The sequence below is a fragment of the Anarrhichthys ocellatus genome, unplaced genomic scaffold (genome assembly GCF_004355925.1).
Source record: "Anarrhichthys ocellatus isolate YVR2014 unplaced genomic scaffold, GSC_Weel_1.0 scaffold74, whole genome shotgun sequence".
Classification (NCBI taxonomy): Eukaryota; Metazoa; Chordata; class Actinopteri; order Perciformes; family Anarhichadidae; genus Anarrhichthys; species Anarrhichthys ocellatus.
This window is the reverse complement of record NW_022280104.1, coordinates 1,035,063-1,054,798: the sequence shown is the minus strand read 5'-3', so window position 1 is coordinate 1,054,798 and position 19,736 is coordinate 1,035,063. Positions and strand designations below refer to the sequence as shown.

The 19,736-nt window shown below is 43.5% G+C and overlaps 1 protein-coding gene across 1 annotated transcript in view; it reads left to right on the top strand.

The window, feature by feature from the left end:
• LOC116397858 (eukaryotic translation initiation factor 3 subunit H) overlaps positions 1-19,495 on the top strand; it is a 47,156-nt gene extending 27,661 nt beyond the window's left edge. Inside the window, exons 4-8 of the mRNA XM_031873728.1 lie at positions 3,040-3,139; positions 5,953-6,102; positions 13,119-13,239; positions 18,583-18,715; positions 19,172-19,495. Coding sequence (XP_031729588.1) covers positions 3,040-3,139; positions 5,953-6,102; positions 13,119-13,239; positions 18,583-18,715; positions 19,172-19,266 — 599 coding nt within the window. The 3' untranslated portion in view covers positions 19,267-19,495. The remainder of the gene's footprint in view (positions 1-3,039; positions 3,140-5,952; positions 6,103-13,118; positions 13,240-18,582; positions 18,716-19,171) is intronic.
• Positions 19,496-19,736: the final 241 nt, after the last annotated feature.

The window sequence follows — 19,736 nt, the reverse complement described above, 5'->3', positions numbered from 1 at the left end:
AGAGCGGCCCATAATGCCATCCCAGATGGTGTAAGCCTTCTTTCAAATTACAGCAATATTACAACCTTCATGACATCAAAATAAAACCTGTCACTATTAAACACTGTGCATTTAACTCCTCGGGGTCTAAATACATGATGATTCACCACTACATAACCACTCCAAGTGCTCATTGACTTGAGAGGCGGTATATTGGTACATTGGACATGGATTGGGGCACATTTAAGTAAATCACAAAAGTATTTAATCGTTTCGTTAGACTTTTACACGATCGAGTATAGACGTGGTAGCTCTTGCGATGTTGCACACTTCATAACGTGCTGCGTTTACCTCCTTCAGGTTCATGAACTGAAAAGTAAGTATGGCCAGAGTGACACAAAAAGTCTGAGAAGCTCACTGACCTGAAATCTCAGTCGTTCATTTAAACAGCTTCGTGTTTCTCCGCTCACTTGTAGTCACGAATGAGGCAGCAACCCAAATTTTCATTTTTAAAACAATTATGAAAACAGCTCTGAATTTCATCAATGTTTCAGTGCCGGTGAGTGTAAAGGAACTCCCCTCGGCCCTGTTCTTTCTCTCCGCAATCACTTCAGGGTTGTCATGTTCTCTGATCGTACAAATCCCTGACAGGCAAAGATTAATTTTAACCAGCTGACATATGAACCCCTCTGATCTCGTCCTGCTGGCCCGTAAGACAGGCAGTCAGTCCTTTCTCTTTCTAAAGGAGTGCTCCTGTTAATGTCAGTCAATAACGCTGCTCTTAATGGATCAAAGCACCTCAAAGGACTTGACATTATCTCTCTTTAAAGACAAAGGGAAGGCAAATTGATTTCTTTTTTTCCTCTCTTGGTCATTAGCTCGCCGGTCATTTTATGCCGATTGATGAATCAATCAGGTGCCTAGCTGCTGAGTTAATGGCTTCCGTCCAATGACGGCGTAGTATTGTAGTGGGTTGTTGAAACAATTGGTTCGCCATGTTCACCATGACAGCAGTTTTTCTTGCATGAGGTGAACAGTTGAAGAGGTGGACAGGCCAGTTCAGGAGGCTCCTATGAGCTGCATTTTGATTTAGTCAGCAAGGAGAACATTGTCTTAATCCACTGGCTGTCACCAACCCGTCTCAATGGAGATTGGCCAGAATGGATTGAGATTGGCTGCATCTTGTTTGGGAGGGGCTGTGCTGTTGGAACATGGCTCTTCACAGTTGGCTCCTGGGAATGGTATAAGTCACACAAACAATTTCTGGTAGTTTGGTGGCTGTCAGCCAGTCTGAGCCGCTATCACCACTTTCTCTCTCGCTCTCTCTCTCTCTGTCTCTCTGTAGCATGAACGTGGAATAGAATTGGACGTCGGAGCCATTCCTCTCAGCCTCTCCAGATACTTTCACATTTTCCTGTCTTTTTAAGTGTTCCTTTAGCTTGACTCTTCAGATGGTTGAATTGGTATAATATAATAGCGAGCCCGCTGTGTAAATGTCATTTTGCAATGGACAGACCACCAGCTCCTCCACTCCTCCTCCTTACTGCTCGGATGTGTATGCCTGTACAGACGCGAGTGTTTTCCATCCCTAAAATGGATAGGAACAGAATTCCTGTTGAGTGACGAAATCAATCAAGAGAGGGATCTAATGGGGAGGGACTGGATGGTTTTAATGGTAGCTCCTCTCCAGCTAGCACCTTTTTAAGGACTTTTTCTCTTTACTTGTCTTCACTGAAGACACTTCTGGTCTTCACTGAAGACACTTCTGGTCTTCAGATCAGTTAGACTTCTTTCTATGTTTGTAGTAATTAGTACCGTGACACTTTTGAGATGTGTGAAAATAAAGTGTCGCGCTGTATAAATACTCTTAACCGCTGGACACTGCTTACATATTGAGAAAGGACAACAGACATTCTGGATTAGAGACAACATTGTAACTTTGGCCTGTGATGGTGTGCAGAATGCAAACACACAACTGTATTCCACGAATAGAAGGCAAACTTAACTGTTGCTGTTGTCATATTCTATAGATTCCCTTTACAGATCTAGTTGAGTTTAATTTATAGGAATCTGTTAAACCTCTGTCTGTAACTTCATCCCATTGTTGGTTAAACAACATACTAAGCAAATGATTGAGTCTTATTGCACCATATCACTGAACCATATCGTGGTATAATCAAGGTATACAGGAATCCTCTAGTACGTACACTCTCTTACTATGTTCAATCATCGTTGTGATTGTGTGTAACTGAAGCAACTCTCTCTCCAGACCTGTATAAACAATATTGAATAAATAATGTATGTCAGCAGGTGACTATAAGATTGTCGTCTATGGTACCTTGAGAGCCAGAGGAAATCAGATTAGATGTTTGTTTGCTGAAGTCAGAGAATCTGATTTGAAGGAATACTTGATCAATTGTATATCAATTACTAACCCTGTGTGACTTTTTTTTAAGTTCTTGAAAAAAAACTTTTTTTGCTCTCGCAAGCCTCCACGCTGTATGGAGAATACGAAAATGAAGTAAATGGAGACAAGGTTTAACAACAAAACTATATCAAAGCCTCAGTTTACAAACTCTCACACAACTTGTCGAGAATAATCCAAGACTCATTTATCTTGTGTGCTCACGACTTCCCAAACACGCATGCATTCTAGATAAAACACTTCAACACTTGAGTCTCACGCCTGCAACAGACAAGTAGCATGCCTGCATGTTTTGGCAAACAATGCATGTTTGTGAAGTACTGAGCATACAACTGGATAAGTGAGACTTGTATTGTGCTGCACTGAGTTGTGTGAGAGTTTGTGAACAGATGTTTTGGTGTAGTTTTGCTGCTGTGAAACGCCGCCCCATTTACTTCAATTGATCAAGACCTCTCCGCGTTTTCGGCAGTCTTCATTCACCATGGAGACATGTGAGAAAAACAAAAATGTCAGGGTAACACATGGCGAGTAATTTATGTACAGATGGTCATGTTGGAGGTGAAGTAGTCCTTTTTTTTAAAGTGCCATTTTACATATTTTTTTTCAACTGTTATAACTCTCTCTTGTCATTCTAGACCCTATAAAGACGGCACAAGGCTCCCTGTCCCTCAAGGCCTACAGGCTTACCCCCAAACTCATGGAGATCTGCAAAGAGAAGGATTTCACACCTGAGGCGTAAGTAGCTCATAGCACACAGAAATAAATCTTGTTTTCGTCATAGGCTCATTGGCTAACATAGCCGCTGCTGGTTTGGCCGTTCACTCGTTCGACTCTGCTTATTCAGTGGAAGCAAATATAGGCTTGTGCATCCACAGGGGAGGCGTTTAGTAGTAGTTGCAGATTGATGCTGATGATGATGATTTATCAGTTCGCCCTTGCCTGTCAAACAAATGTACCATGTTTACGCCTTTTCTGACCGCAAGGCTTAGGGTAATTGCTTTTAAATTGCAGCTAAAAGTGAATGTAATGAGGGGACTATTTTCCAGGCAGTTGTGGGTAGTCCAAGTGCCCAAACTCACACATGCATAAACGAGCGCATGAAGAGACTCGCGTGTCTCTACACTGACAAATGCAAGTAAACGGCTCCATGAAGGAGTCCCAGAGGTATCAAATTGCTGTCCATTCAGGACCTCCCGATATGCACTTTTAAATTCACTAAAAGCGTATTTGCAGTAAGAAGAGACAATTTAACCGCATCATTTAATTTCCTTTCCTTTCACATTTCCTCTGTACTTCTCCACCTGCGTGTCTCTATTGCCAGCAACTCCGTTATTGACCCAGTGTGTTTGACTCCGACTCGGGATCCTTCTCATCCTTCTCATCCTTCAGCTTTTCATTAGTTCTTATGATTTATTACGGCTCCAATCTGTAGCTATCGGTGTTCCCACTAAGCTCATGATCGAGATGAGGGCAGCGCAGGGCAGGAAAGGAAAGGACAATATCTCCACATAACGAAAATCTTTCCTCGATGCTATTATCTTCCAGAAAAGACTGGAAATCTGAATATCAATATTTTTTCCCCCTCCAAAGATTCAAAACTTCAAAAGCGTTTAATTCTCCCCCCCCCCCCGCACGACATTATGTGTCAAAAGCGCTCTCTTTCATGTTGATGTATTTGATGTCATATAAGCTTGCATATATTGTGCACCTCTCTGAAATGAAAGGCAGGGATGGATGAGTGCTGAATAGCCCGATCCCTTTGAACTGCCCTCCAAGTCCGCTGGGCTATGGAGGCAGTGGTCAATAGCCTCCACTTCAGCACACAATATGAAGCATCAAAATTAGTGGGCCCGTGGAGGCGACCTTTGGCTTTGTCCAGTGGGGCCCAACTTAGAAAGAGCGTGGCATTAAGTGCGCCCAAGTCCAGTAGGGTTGAGCATTTTGTCCTGCCCGGAATGTGCCGTCTCTTCTTTTTCCTCGTGGACAACTTTTTATATCGCTCTGCAGGCATTTTGAAAAGGTCATAATTTTCAGGAAATATTGTTAAAGCGCTGCAGATGGATAACTGTGCCGATATGTAAAACAAACAGTATTTATGGAATATCATTATAGATTTTACTTGTGGACTGCTGCTATCCATATTCATTTTTTTGTTCTTCCCACTCAAGAGCCCGACGCTAGACTGTCCACGTCCGCTGCCTCAGAGTCTCCTATTAAAGGTCGCCTGAGGTGATGCTCATTTTTTTCAAAATGACCTTATCAAAATCAGATGATGCTCCACACACCTATATTCATCACAATGATAATCGCATTATGTGTGTGTGTGTGTGTGTGTGTGTGTGTGTGTGTGTGTGTGTGTGTGTGTGTGTGTGTGTGTGTGTGTATATGTGTATATGTGTGTATATGTATATATATATATATATATATATATACATACATACACACGTCCGTCTCTGGTTCTGGGACAGTGCGCATGGGGAATTAATGCGGCGGGCGTATTGATTCCATAGCGAGTGGGACGCCTCTAACAAGCCAACATCAGACACATACAGACATTAGTTTGTAGCTCATGCGCTGCGCACAAGTGACAGGCTGAACCAAGGCAGTCAGTCAATGCTATTGGATTTATGTGAGACATTAAGCAAAGTTTGAAGTTCCATTTCGTGTTAACAGGCCCATGTCAGAGAAAGAGATGCAGCTTTTTCTCCCGAGGAACAAGAAGAGGTGTTTAAAAGCCGGTGCTTTGCACGCTTATCAGTCGAGCCCATAAAAAAGTCATTTAGGCAACTGGGTCTGACATTTGTCACGGCGTGCAATGTGGACATCCTCTCGTGTCACAACTTTTTCCGATATCGAAATGCAACATTTATAACATTACTGTTTATTGGCTCGGGTCCAAGTTACTGTAAGTTACAAGCCGAGTGGTAACGGTACAATGCTCTGTTGTTCGCACATAATGCGAACAACAGCTGACCTCAGAAGATCTCTGCCCTCTGCAAAACTGGTGTTAAAAGCACGGTTGCATTCGAGCTCGAGGTTGAACAACTGTTAACCCCGACCGACCCTCTGTTCATTTACAATGTCTTCAAAATGGCTTTGCATCAGCTAAGAGCATAGTCTTTTTAAGCATCGGGTTTGTTTGTTACAGGCTAATTTCCAACACGGATGTGTGTTGCGTCCTGTGTGTACTTTTTGCATAAAAGGACAAGTTGTCCCTTTTATAATGTATTTTTTGTCTTCGACAGAAAATGATGTGCTGCTGCTTTTAGTATAAAAGTATGGGTACGTGTCAGCACAATAAAAAAAATAAATGTATTCCACTTTGGGCTGCGTGATATGGTTGAAATATTAATGAGATTTCCCAGAATTATATGCAAAAAAATACACGGTCATACTAATTAATACTCTTTTGGGTCTGTCGTGTGTTAACTGTGTGTAACTGTATTCTAAAGTAGATGATGATGAAATGTTCTTTTGTGAGTGACACATTGTAACTCGATGTCTCTTCTCCCGCCTCTCCATCTCCCGTCCTGTCCTTCACTCTGCAGCTTGAAGAAGGCTAGCATTGGCTTTGAGCATATGTTCGAAGAGGTGCCCATCCTCATCAAGAACTCCCACCTCATCAACGCCCTGATGTGGGATCTGGAGGACAAGTCCACGGTCGCCGACAAGCATGAACTGCTCAACCTCTCAAGCAGGTCAGACGTGAGCTCATGCAGCCATTTACCAAGAAGGCCTGAGGCCAGACACCGTGATTGTAAAAAAACGCTGTAAAAGAGTGAATGCAGGTACATTTGCCGTCTAAATCAACTATTTCCGACATGTTTTTCTCAGGACACCCAACATTTACAAGATGTCTCTGCGTGGTCTTGTGGGGCATTTGTGGAGTTTATCAACATCTGTCCTCCATAAAACAGCACGACCGTCGATCTCACTGTAAATTTGGTGGGGAACATGTCGGTGATCTCACGGATTTAACTGCTGTAGATACTCATGAGTGATTTTATTTTCTCCCTCAATTATAATTCCCAAATTGTCTTTGTTTTGTTTATTTCTGAGTTTCGACGCTCCTGTTTACAGAACATGCTAATTAATAATCTTGTATTGCACTCGTTTGAGATCATAACGGTTGGAAGCTTGTCAATCTTGGGACCTAAGAGTCCAATTTCTCGTTCATGTTTCATGCCGTATGAATGCATTTCAATATCTTCTGTTGATATGACACTGCCTGCATCAAGGTGTTTTGTACGCCCATGAGCAGTTTAGGGAAAATACTGTCATCAATACGGTTCATCAACAGACCTCAGTGCGTCTCATCGGCCTCAGGACAACAGCTTATTTATGGGAATTCCATCTCCCCAAACCATCAAACACGATGCAAAGTGTCACCTAAATCGAATTAATTTGCACATGGTTACCGTAGAACTGGGTATACGTAGAACTATTTAAGAATAATGTCTTCCTAGAAACATCTTACAAGCTTTACAACCATGGCATGTTGCCTCTTTAAATCGGCATGCCTTCACAGACATGAGTTAAAGCTACTTCTAAATTAAAATTGATTTGACATTAGGGCACGCCTGGGCATTAGTCTGCGTCTCCTGCACTGTTCTAAAGTGTACCACATTGGTGGAAGCAATACAAAGTCTATTGATGCGTTTGGCTTATTCTTATCCACCGTGGTTTCATTGCTGTTTTCACGCACTTCTAAAGACGGCTCGTTTAACTTTGTATCTTTTTATTATCGCAAACATCCCATGAAAAGACCAAATCTCACACTGCATTTATCTTACTAAAGAGGAATAGTTTGTGTAGCCAAAGCTGATGATTCTGTGCCACTGTCTTCCAAAACCTATTAAAAATGCATAAAAGAGCCGTATTATCATTGCATCGGGTTGACGTATTCCTTCATTACAATAAACACGGCCAGTGTAGTTCATTCTGAAACAACCCCGTAATGATGACCTCAGCTGCACTTCTGATCTCTGGGAAGCAAATACTCACACGTTTGCTTTACCATTAGTCATTAGCGTCATAGCTTTTCATTAGAGACGTACAATGCGTGGGTCGGATTCGGATCATTTTCACACAGCTGACAACGCTAATGAAGAACGGGTCAGATTTGGTGGACCTGCGATGTCATAAACTGGCTGAACAACACAAACTACACTGGTGTTTGCTGTACTGAAGGAATACGTCGCTCAGTGCAGGGCTACGGCTCCTCTGTGTGGTTTTAATCGTTTTTAGAGAAAAATTGGCTTCTACGGCTCGTAGACGTAAACTGCATGTGGCTTCACAGACGCTCCTCGTTAGTGGGAATGGCTCTTGATTGGCTTTGTTGATGATAATGAAAAGATTAAAGATAACGCCAGCCTAATCCTTTTTAAAGCCGACGTTAACCTGCTTGGACTACAGTACCAGATGGGTGAGGCATGCAGCAGCATGGCATCTCAAAATGTGTTACTTGCCAGTCATGGAAATGTTTTACTTCCACAGTCTGAACAATTCAGTTTGTATTGCACATCTTAGCGGTATGAAACAATCCCCCCAACATGTATTTGTTTGGATCACATCTGTAACACATCACGCCAACACTGTAGTCCACATTCACATTCGGGTTCTTAAACTTGCTTGACCACTTATCTTATTTCAGGAACTTATTGGTGCACCCTTGGGTTAGCATCAGACGTTTGATTGCATTATCCGGTCCAAAACTAGGTACAGTAAATGCCACATCTAAATGTCAAATATATATTTATTCAGAAATGGCTCCAAAAACAGGAACCTGCCATCAAACTTTGTCTTCCATCACTAATGAGCACAATGTGACCGAATATCACTCCACCATATCAACTCACAGACTGGCACTTAAAAGTCTTGCATTCAGATCTCGGAGGCTCTCAGCATCAGTCTCGGGAGAATTCATCAGCAATCATTTATGGAGATAAACCGCTGCAATTGGAGCAACAGCTGTGAAGCTTCCCAGGGCAGGTGTGACAAATTAGCACAATAATGACTCAAAGTGCTGATTTACACTCTGTTAGCTCGCAGAGCACTCTGCGCTTACTTATCCACTGCAGTGTAGCGCATCAGGAGCCGTTGTGATTCTTCTCATCTGTGTCCTGTAACACAAATACGTCATGAATTAAATGAACAGTCCTATGTACAGAGCTCCGTAGGATGCATGTGCCCGGCCAACTTCAGTGCGGCACCAGCACAGTCATTTGTCAGAGTTGTCAAACAGACAGAGGGAGAATACCTCACTTTCCTTGCATATTGTTCCAATTTTTCCCAACGACGACTCTGAAGTTGAAGCGTAGCGTTTGATATGACCTGAAATGGGGCAGAAGCAGCCTGGCTCTCCCCATGGGTTTCCCGGCACGACTATCCGATGGGATGTCTGGCAAGATGAAATTGTTTCCTGAAGTTGTCAGATTGCTGCGCAGCTCCGTCCTTGTATTGGATTGCGGCGTCCATCTCTCTACATCTTCCACTGACAGCCCCGCCCTTTTTCTCCTCATTTCCACCCCTTCAAAAAGGACAACGATAATGGGTTTTATTTAATGTTTTTCCTTTTTGTCTCATTTTCCAATCTGCAGACCCATTTGTCAATGTCATCTGCGTCTAAGGCTGAGTGAATGCAGTTTCACTCCAGCACACAGGGTTGTTCTTACCACGGATGATGATGTTGATCGTGGTGATGGATTGCATGAATGTAAATTCATTTATGTAGCCATTTCTCCCCCCCCAAAACAGCCTTGAAATGCCTCCAGTATTTGCAAATGTTACAAAGCAGCCTATATTCATGTCAGGCTAAGCTTTTCGCATGTGGGCCGTTTAACATTGTCTTCACCCGTATTAAAGTTTGCCCACTGTGTAGTGATGGACGTTCACTATAAGTCATCCTTTACACCCCATATTTGCTTTTTGTTCGGTGTGAACCAGCAACTCCTCAGTCCATCTCCTCCCGTCTCCTTAGTGTAATTGACCTTCCGCACAGAAATCCTGCACAATGGAAGCATAGGTAAACATAGCTTTCTGCTCTACAGTACTGCCCTGATGTTATGTATTCAGTAAGGGAAAGGGTGTTGTTGAGTGCAGGGAGAAAAGACGATAAATGTAAGGTGTTGTTAGAGCTGCAGCTGTAAGAGGAATGGGAAATGTGAAGAGGCAATTTGGAATCTGGCCACAAAAGACAGAAACGTTGCCTTGAAGGAAATACGCTGTGGAAAAAATTGTCCATGACAGACAAACTTCATCCATTGAGATGGACTTTGAGCACATACTGTATATTTGTTATGCTCATACTTTCTTTGTTGCAATGAAATAATGATAATGGGCAATAAGCATGATGAATTTGTGTCAAACCCACTATAAATATTAATGTCATGCATACTTTTTATCCTATATTTTCAGCGAGGTCATACTATAACCTTATGTTGGGACACTGTTGGATCGAGGCTCTTTCATGTCCTCTTTAAAACCCGATTATTCTGCATCAGGAGCAAACCGGAGATCCATATTGTGCCTCAGTCCATCAGTTAAAAAGGCTCCATCAGAGTAAAACACTCCTTCTAAAAATGGAAGTCACTTCCTTGGCAGCTTTGTTAAAGAACTCCCATCTGGACTTTCAATTTACTGAATGTCAGCTCATTTTTGCTCGCACATCAATACAGCTTTAGAATTTGTCCTCTGTTGTCCTGTGCAACTATGAGCATGTAGGCTCGAGCACACGCGCAGCACACTGCATGGGCTGCCATTGAACCTGACCTTAAAACGGAATCGGTGATGATAGGCAGTCCCTCCATAGACTTTGATTTCTAATTCAGGATTGATCGGAGGGCTCGCTGACCTGTCTGAATAATTCAGCCCTTTCGGAGCCTATGACTAGACGCTGTGTAGTGTAGAATGCATTATCCGCCGTGCAGTTTTTCCATCGACATGTAACTGTTTTTGAGTGTTTTTCAAATGCCAATCATTTCGTGCACAATTCTGAGTGGTGGTGTGTTTTCTTTGCATATTGAGGCTTTTATAAGCGTACAGTAACAACTGAGCATGCTCAAAAGAAACGGTGAAGAACAGAGCAAACTCAATGCAATTGAAAGTAGCAGGAGTAGCAGCAACCCCTAATCGCCACGCATGTGTCAAGGACGCAGAAAGACTCTCCGAAATTCTGAAATACAAACTGGTAAACAAAATAAAACAAAGTCCAGTACACTGAATCACACACACACACACACACGCACATTTCTGTCCAGCTCAAACACTTGACGCATGCATAAACGACAGATGTTTTGAAGGATCCTGCTCCGACTAAATGTTTTCCTCTGCATATATTACGAATGCACACCACACAAATTAGCTACCATATTGCCTCGATGGAATAGCTTTAAATGGGCTTTTCGTCAGGGAGAATCAATTTTGACACAGTGAGAGGGACTCGGCGGGGAAGTGCTGGGGCGAGATTTGGTCCTGGGCCATCGGTTTTCATGTTTACAGCTGACACTGCAGTGGAGGGTTGACAAACTGATCACACAACAGCCCTCACAGCCAAATACAATGGGACCACGAATGGTTCAGCACTCTACACTAAAGGGAAGACGATCTGAGCGTCTGAAGATCATACACACACACACCTCATACAGGGGCCAAGCCATGATATGGTGTTACAGGTTGTCATGCATGTGACGATAAGATAACGCTGTAAGTCATCAGAAGCGGTGTTCATAGAATGATCTGCATGCTTGTGGTTGCATTGTTGTATCTCTCTGTGTGAGACAGCTTGATGGACTTCGTCTGTATGTGTCTTTGCATGTAAATGTAATTAAGGTGTCATCAGCTGAAGGCGGTTGATGGCAGCCGGATGCTGAGATGATGGTGATGAGTGTCTTTAGGGTGTGCATATGTTTTGCATATGTATGGGTGCTTAAATTTATGCATATGGGTGTTCTGCAATGTCCACAAACTTTCTACTTCCTGGCATTTAATACTAAATAATAACACTAAACATTGGAATGCATTAGTACACTGTTGTTCAATGCTTGCTGTTTTTTATAGTTACTAATAGCAAAAGGTGCAAAACTACGGTACCTTTTGTAAGATTGTAATTTGATTTCATCAGTTGGTTATGTTTGAGAATTATATAACTCCATAACAATTCCCTTTTTAATTCATTTCTTATCACCTTTATAGCACCGAGAACACAATGTGTAGCCGGTGAAATTAATGTCATGAATGTCATTCATACTTTAATATTGTGGACCCCCTCAGGCCCTTGTAAAGGTGTTCATACATTGTTTCGAATGACACATGAGGACCTTCAGTTGAGTTCTGCCTGCAGCAGCATAGTGACAAAATTATAAAACTATGGCGGTACGCGTTTCGCTATGCCTCCCACAAACAGCAAGAGACTCGCATTTTAAATAGTGAAGAACAAAGTTGGCTCAAATGAAAAAGGCATATGTTTTGCTCAGGTTGATTCTGGGTACATTGGAGCTTGTTTTTCCGTGGCACAGATGGTTCGTGGCAATTAATTTTAAGTTCAAGACTTTGCACAGTCTAAGAAATTGAAGGTTGGCAAATTATGTCTTGACGAGATGATTTTTGCAACGGACGAGTGTGAGGAACCGAGAGGGAGAGAGAGTGGGATATTGATTTATAAATTTGGTCATTGAAAAATCTTGCAGCAACTAAAATCACCCAAAACACTTTCCAATCGTCCTCCACATATTCACAGAAAACACAACACAGTTACATCAGCTCAAGTGTACACACAGCCAGAACATACAAAGTGCTGGCAGTCCTTGCGGGTACAATTGTCATTTAAATAAACATTCAGAATCTGTTTTCCTACAGTACATGCTGCATTTTGTAGCACCCGAACATTCATACAAAACAATATAATTCCACAGAGGAAAGTAAAAGGTGGGGGTAGCTGAGAGCACTGCAGCCTTGTCAAGGTTGAACTTAAGGCAGTCCTGAGACATTGTGTTAAAAACGTGGCTCATGGGAGGACAGAAGGGGAATGCTGCGGTAGAGTTGTGTTGAGAGTTGTCAGCAGGGCAGCGTTGGGGTGGGGGTGGGGGGGATGAAGGTTGTGATACCTGAGCAGAGAGGTGAAGCCGAGGAACAAGAGGAAGGGTCCTCAGGTGTCAGCACTCTAAAACCCCAGAGAGGATTCTTGACAAAGGATCTGTCTGTCCCACTGGAACGGTCCCTTTGTGGCTCTCGCCAGATAAGCTTGATAAAAGATGAAGCGGCTGGGACACCACCAACTTGTTTGCTGTACAGGAGAAGGTGGTCGAACTGTACAGATTTACACCTGGCTAAAGATTTGCATCACGGTGCACAACATATGATCCGGCTGATCGGATAGCCTTCGGGCTGCACTGCGTTCTGTGTGCATTTGAGCTCGGCATCGAGATGGATGCAGAGCACAAGTTCACACCAGCAAGTGCACTGTATACAGCCAAATATCAGGGAAGAGTTGATGATCAGATGGTAGTTTGCTGCCGCCGGTGTGCGTGCGTGGGTGAATGCTTTGAATAACAGCGTGGTATAAATGCAGCATAATGTGTCTGAAAAAGTAAGTAAAATTAAGTTTTAATTAAGAAATAATAACTTCGGCTAAGGGTTGAATGAACGTCAGTGTTGATCACGAGTGCTGACGGCAGCACAACACCGTGTGATTGACTTTCTGACGTTTCTCTTCCAGCAACCATCTGGAGAAGAGCCTTCAGCTTCTGATGGACAGGGTGGATGACATGAGCCAAGACATTGTCAAGTACAACACCTACAGCCGCAACCTGAGCAAGCAACAGCAGCAGAAGCACCAGGTAACTGTCGAAGCACGCACACACGGGCTTCCGTGAACTGAAGCGCACACACCACCTACAGACACCATGAGCAAGCAGCAGCAGAAACATCAGCTTACCAGCATGTGTATAAGGGGAAAAGGCACACACCCACACACATACACACGGGGGTATTCACACACAGATGCACCTGCAGACACAAAGTCAGCAGGAAAAACAGCAGGTATGTTTCTCTCAGCTATGGACACAACCAATTGTAGCTATAATCACAGCAGGCAAGCAGCAAGCTCTGGGTAGCGCACGCGCGTGCACACACACACACACACACACACTCTCTTTCTCTTACACACAGAGAGAGAAATATGGTACTTCAGGCCAACACATTAATGTACATGCACCTACTGAGGACCACCTACTGAGGACCACCCAAAGTAACTACAGTAAACCGCAACGGTTAAACATATATAAACATCTACTGACATCTGTAACTATACCCACATTAATACACAGGCATGCTATTCGGCTTTCAACCGGTTGCCGCTTGCATTTGCAAGTTAGTTTTCTCAACTCTTCCCCCAGTGGTGGCGCTAAGCACCTTTTTTGTAAATCTCTGTAGTTCAGCAGGCGCCTCTGGTCCCGTCCAAAGAGCAGCCGATCTATCGCTGTCCCAGCTTTTGAGTCTGCATCTGTGTAATAGGCTTGCAAGAAGCATCGAAAGAAAAACATACTTACAAACTTTAGCGTCTTTTACGAAACATCAGCAGTGTAAAAAAAACTCAAACTTGAGATCATCAAATGCACATTATTATCATTTTTTTAACCATCCGATAAGGCTCATGATAGTGATTTGAATGGCACGTATTTTTGGACATGTATTACTTTGCGTTTTTGGCTCCGGTGGGTTTTCCGTCGGTCTGTTTTGGATCCAAACGACTCACAAGACTCGCTTGCTTAGTTAATATATACTGTCAAAAAAACATGGACTACAAAATGACTGCTTTGATTATAAATAGAAGCTATGTTAACTTCAAAATATAAATGAGTGAGCAACAAGCAAATCAACACCACCATCGGCACTAGTAGCTTGAAGCACAGACACCGGTTCAAAGGTACTTGTTGTTTTGAGCTGACGCTAATGGGATGAGCTTGACTAATGCTAACCCTCAAATATCTGTCATAGTGTTCATCCCTCACCTCACTGCACGTGCTGGCAAGCGCCCACTGAATATCAGCATCACTAAAATTTCAGACACGTTTCTCCGTCATCTGCTGCTTTATTTCTTCTTCTCAATGAAATGGTCGTTTTCATCACTACAAGGGCTACTTCTGTGATACAGTAATTTAGTTATCCTTATGTGAAGAAGACTAGGTTCAGGAGGTTAAATACCTTCGAGTCACGCTCAGACGCCACCGATCTTCAAATACCAGCCAGGGAGAGCTGTTCCATATGAACTAAAAGCTGTTATTAATAAACGGTCTGTTTATTTTAATGAGTAAGTGAAAGTCCTCTGTTTTTAGTCTTTTGCGGTACCAGCGAGACGCCTCCAACTTCATTTAAACGTAGCAGCAGTAGCACTTTGTGAAACACAGTCGCACACATACTTTGTGCACAAGGACTCTCAACACGCGCGCACACACACACACACGCGCACACACCACCTACACACAAACGTGACCAGAAGCACCGAAAAGACCAGAACAATCGTACACACAGAGGAAGTCAGCCACGTACCATCTGCAACTGTAACCGCAGACAGATGCATCATAAACATTTGGCAACACATGCAAAGGCAACGAGTCACACACATCACTCAGGAAAATGGAAGCGTTGAGGCGCAAGGTTCACTCACTGATCTTGGTGCGCACACACGCACGTACACCTACGTTCAAACAACTACAGTATTCCAACGTCACTCTCTGCAAGTGGAAATGAGTCTGAAGTGATAATCCGGGCTGACTCACCGCGGCCTCTGCTGGCAACCGCGGCTAAGTTCGCACTCAATAGCCGAATTCACGACAAACGCATCTGTGATCACGAGTAGTCTGCCGCATGCACACGAGGCTTTCACAACTCGGGCCACGGAAAATAACCAACACCTACGTAGACACACAACCTGGGGCCAAAATCACCCACACTCCAGCCATTATGATCCATCATCCTCTCCTACCGACCTTCTCATCAGCACAGCCCGCAAGCCTTATACCCCCCCCCCCACACACACACACACTTTAATGGTGTCTACCGTTTCCATGTTTCACCTTATTCCCTACAATGAACAAACAGCGCACACGGAGACAAAGAAAGTGAGCCTCTATTACACCTTTCAGAGATCTACAGTACTTGCTCCATGTAATCTTCGGTTATTGACCCAGCTGCTTCCCGGACAAATGGAACCTTATTAATCATCATAGAGAAGTCGGTGTGTTCAGAGGGCTCCATTTTTCATTTATAGCACTCTAAATTTGGTAAATAGCAGGTTCCCCAGGCACAATCTGTGGCCAAGTTAGTCTTTGTACCACGGAATTTATGTCTCACTCCTCGAGATTTATTCATTTATCAATTTTCTTCTTCTTATCTTTTCCCATCGATGGAAACGGGCAACACTGTGCAGAAGATTAGATATGGAGCAATGTGTTAATCCTACGAACCCAGGAGACATGATTCACGGTTAATGATACAATTCAGCTACTATTGGATGACTGCAATATTTTTGCCACGTCGTTTTTTCTGGGCCACATCATTATTTTGATGTATAATCTTAAAATATAAACGCGAAAGGCAGGATAACTAATGGCTGAGTGTGTATTTGGTTATAGTAGGCGCTAAATGGACACAAAGACCCCCAGACGGCTATGGCAACCCAGAAAAAGGTTCACGCTTCATTGCTTTTCAAGCAAACTGTGTGAAGGTTCACTGGTCTGACGTGGAGACCGGTGGAATTGCTACCTGAAGCGGACATGCATAAATGAAGTGTTTAAAAGAGACCTGATCCGAAGATGGCCCGAGGATTATCAGACCAGATAAAGCAAAAAAGCAACCGTATAATGATAATCATCATGATAATAATATACAGCCCCAGACATAAAATAATACTTTTCCAACTATAATGTATGTCATTCAATAGAATACTTTTTTTCCATAGTGACGTACTGATTTCCTGAATATATTTACTCCCATGGCGATTATGCTGTACCTCATGACCAGAGCTGATACTGCTCTGTATTAGACTCTGATTCAACAGTAAGTGTTGCCAGTTCGCCATTGGCATCCACTTTGGGAAATTGGCAAATAGTTATTGACTTTTTGTCAGTGGCAACCTGTTTTGAAAATGCCAGAAAAGTAAGGACAGCAAACCGATGCATTCTGATGCTACATAGCGTGTCGTCTGCTCTCCCAGTCTCTGCCAGAGGGCGTTCAGCCGTCTGCGCAGAATCAACACAGATTGATGGACACGCTGATGTGGTGTCACTAAAGAGAGGGACACAAATCAAGACTCCAATGCTAAATGGCCAGTGGATCTGTGGTGAGAGTCTCCACCGAGATCCAGAAAACCCAAATTTGAAAGGGAGAGAAGTGATGAAAAAGCAACCAGGGACTTACTGGATTTATTTCTGTAAAGAACGTGATCAAAACTAAACTACAAAGCATTCTGTATGGTTATTATAATAAAGCTTTCATTCTCTTGCGTCACCATTTCATTATTAAAAATGACTTTTAACTGCATCAAAATATAAGCTGACTAGAAATGACCACTGATGTCTGATTGCACGTCTGGCCCTTTTTAAAAAGGTAATGTCGAGCCCTGTCGACTAAGTGCAGTCTCGCGCTGGTCCCCAACAAAGTCCTCGGAACAAAGTGGCCCTCTAGTCCTGATACCAAAATGTATATTTTTAACCGTCGTACTAAAGCCAAACAAGGCACACGTTGCCACACAACACACCATCCCCAGCAGGAGTCGTGGTGTTTCCAGCAGCGCGCGGTGGGGATGGTTCTCTGCAGCAGCACCTGGAAGGCTTGTGAAGGTGGAGGGTAAAATAAATACGGAGAAATCTTGCTGCAGTCTGTAAAAGAACTGTGACGTGGGAGCGGATTATGTTCCACCAAGACAACGACCTCAAACACAAAGCCAAAGCTACACAGGAGTCCAGACCTCAATCCAATTCAGACTTTGCAGCGGGACTTAAAAACTCTGTCCCCACGCAGCTCTGTCCCCACGCAACTCAGTCCCCACGCAACTCAGTCCCCACGCAACCCAGTCCCCGAGCAACTCGACAGAGCCCGAGCAACTCGACAGAGCCCGAGCAACTCGACAGAGCCCGAGCAACTCGACAGAGCCTGAGCAACCTGTAAAGAAAAATTGGGGGAAATAACAGCGAAAGGTGCCTCTACTTAATGCTGACTTGAAAGAGTTTTTTTTATTTGCATTAATTTAGATCCATTTACATTTTTCTGTTTACTTTGACTTCTAATGAAGAGAGGTAAATACGTTTAAGGCATTGTATGTCTATATTTATTCGTGGAAGGTGGAAGTGCAAAACTGTTTTGTTTGCTTGCTTCTAAAATTTGCATATATTAGCTTTTTGATTATGCACAGTCACGCTGAGACACGTTGGCAGGCAAAAAAAAGAACCCACTGGATGAGTAACATTTAATTTGAACAAATAGTGGTATCTTTTATTTATCGCTTATCTTTAGACACCCGTACAGGTGCATTGTGGGACGCGTGGCTTAAAGTACTAAAGTTGCTCCCACATTCGTTTTTTCCTTATCTGCCGCAACCTCCTCTTCCACTGGCCTGTGTCAGTCTCTCCTCCATCTTGCCAAATTAACAAGGCTTTTAGGATCTCCAGAGACCCGGCACCTCGCTGATTTACCGACTGTCAGCCCTCTACAAATCACTCCATCCCTGTCAGCACTTATAACTCTTCACTCTCCGTCTGTCTCCCCTCTCTCTCCTTTCATCGCCATGCGTCTTTACAGCTCACTTCCTTCCTGTTAATGTTTCCATTATCTTGTCTTTCTTCTTCTTTTTTCTCCTCACTATCTGCTGCCACTTTGTGCTCTATGCATCTCTCTTACTATATTTCTCTACCTGATGTTCCTCACTTTCTTATTAATACCTTTTTTTTCTCACTTTCTCTTTACTCCCAACGTAAATGTTTCACCCTTTCTCTTCTCCTCATATTCTCACCCTGTCCTCGCTCGCCTCACCCGTCTCTGTTTCTGTCCATTTTTTTCATCTCTCCGTCTATTCCATCTTACATTTCTCTCTCTCAATGTGCTGTTTTGTTTTTCTTTCCTTTCTTCTCTCCCCCCCCCTCTTCTAATGCCCCCTATCTTTGTCTCTGTGTCCCGCCCTCCAGTACCTGCAGAGACGTCAGCAGGAGAACGCCCAGCGGCAGAGCAGAGCCGAGCCCCCGCTGCCTGAGGAGGACATCAGCAAAATGTTCAAGCCCCCTCAGCCTCCACCGCGCATGGAGACGCTGCTTATTGCAGGTACGCACGCACACACACACACACACACGTACGTGCGCGATACAAACGCACAACCTATACGCACAACCTATACGCACGGCCAACTCTCGTCGTCTCATAGACCTCCCTCTCTCCAAACTCCATCAGCCGCCTCTGCTCCCCTCACAGGAGCTCAGGTTCTGTTTTGTAATTATCTCTGCCATTATCTTGAAATTACATTAATTTAAAGTTTATTGACTCAATCTCCAACTCGACCGCCCCTTTCCCTGCTGTTTCACGCTGTTCAGCTCTCCCCCGCCGCCTGACAACATTCTGATCCTTCCGTTTACTCTGTTCCCCACTAATTTGATGTTTTGCTGTGCTGCTCTCACCCCCCCCCCCCCCCCTCTCTCTCCCCTCCTCCACCTGTCTGTGTACAAATGTATGTATGTATATTTGTGTGGGGGCGCATGGATGCATGCGGCTACCATCCAACAGGGCAAATTAACAACTACTGCCAGAACGTGAAGGAATTCACCTCGCAGAACCTCGGGAAGCTGTTCATGGCGGAGGCGCTCCAAGGCCACAACTAGAGGGGAGAAATGAAGGAGGAAAAGAGTGCGCGGAGGGGAGGGAGGGGGGGGGGGTAGAGAAGGGTAACGGAGATGCAAAAACACCTTGGACAGATGACTGGAGGTCCGCAGCACCTTTATTTGTTTTCTAAGAATTCATTCATTGTTTTCATGCCCAGCTCCGTCTTGAAAACAAAATTGTCTTTGAAGAACATTTGATTTTGATTTGAATAAAAGTCTGGCGTCTCTACATCTTGCCTGTGTCTGTATGTTTTCACAGTTGAACTGTATTCAGATCTTGCTGCTAATTGCAGCATATTTTAATTTTGTTTGTGGACTTGGGCGTCATTTTGTGTTTTGCTGTAGAAAAATGGTTAGTTTTTGTGCACAATATTAATATGTTGAAACGGGGGCTTGTGCACCCAATTCTAAATAATTACACAATACGATGGCACTTACACAATTTTTATTGCTACATGCTTTTCATCTTG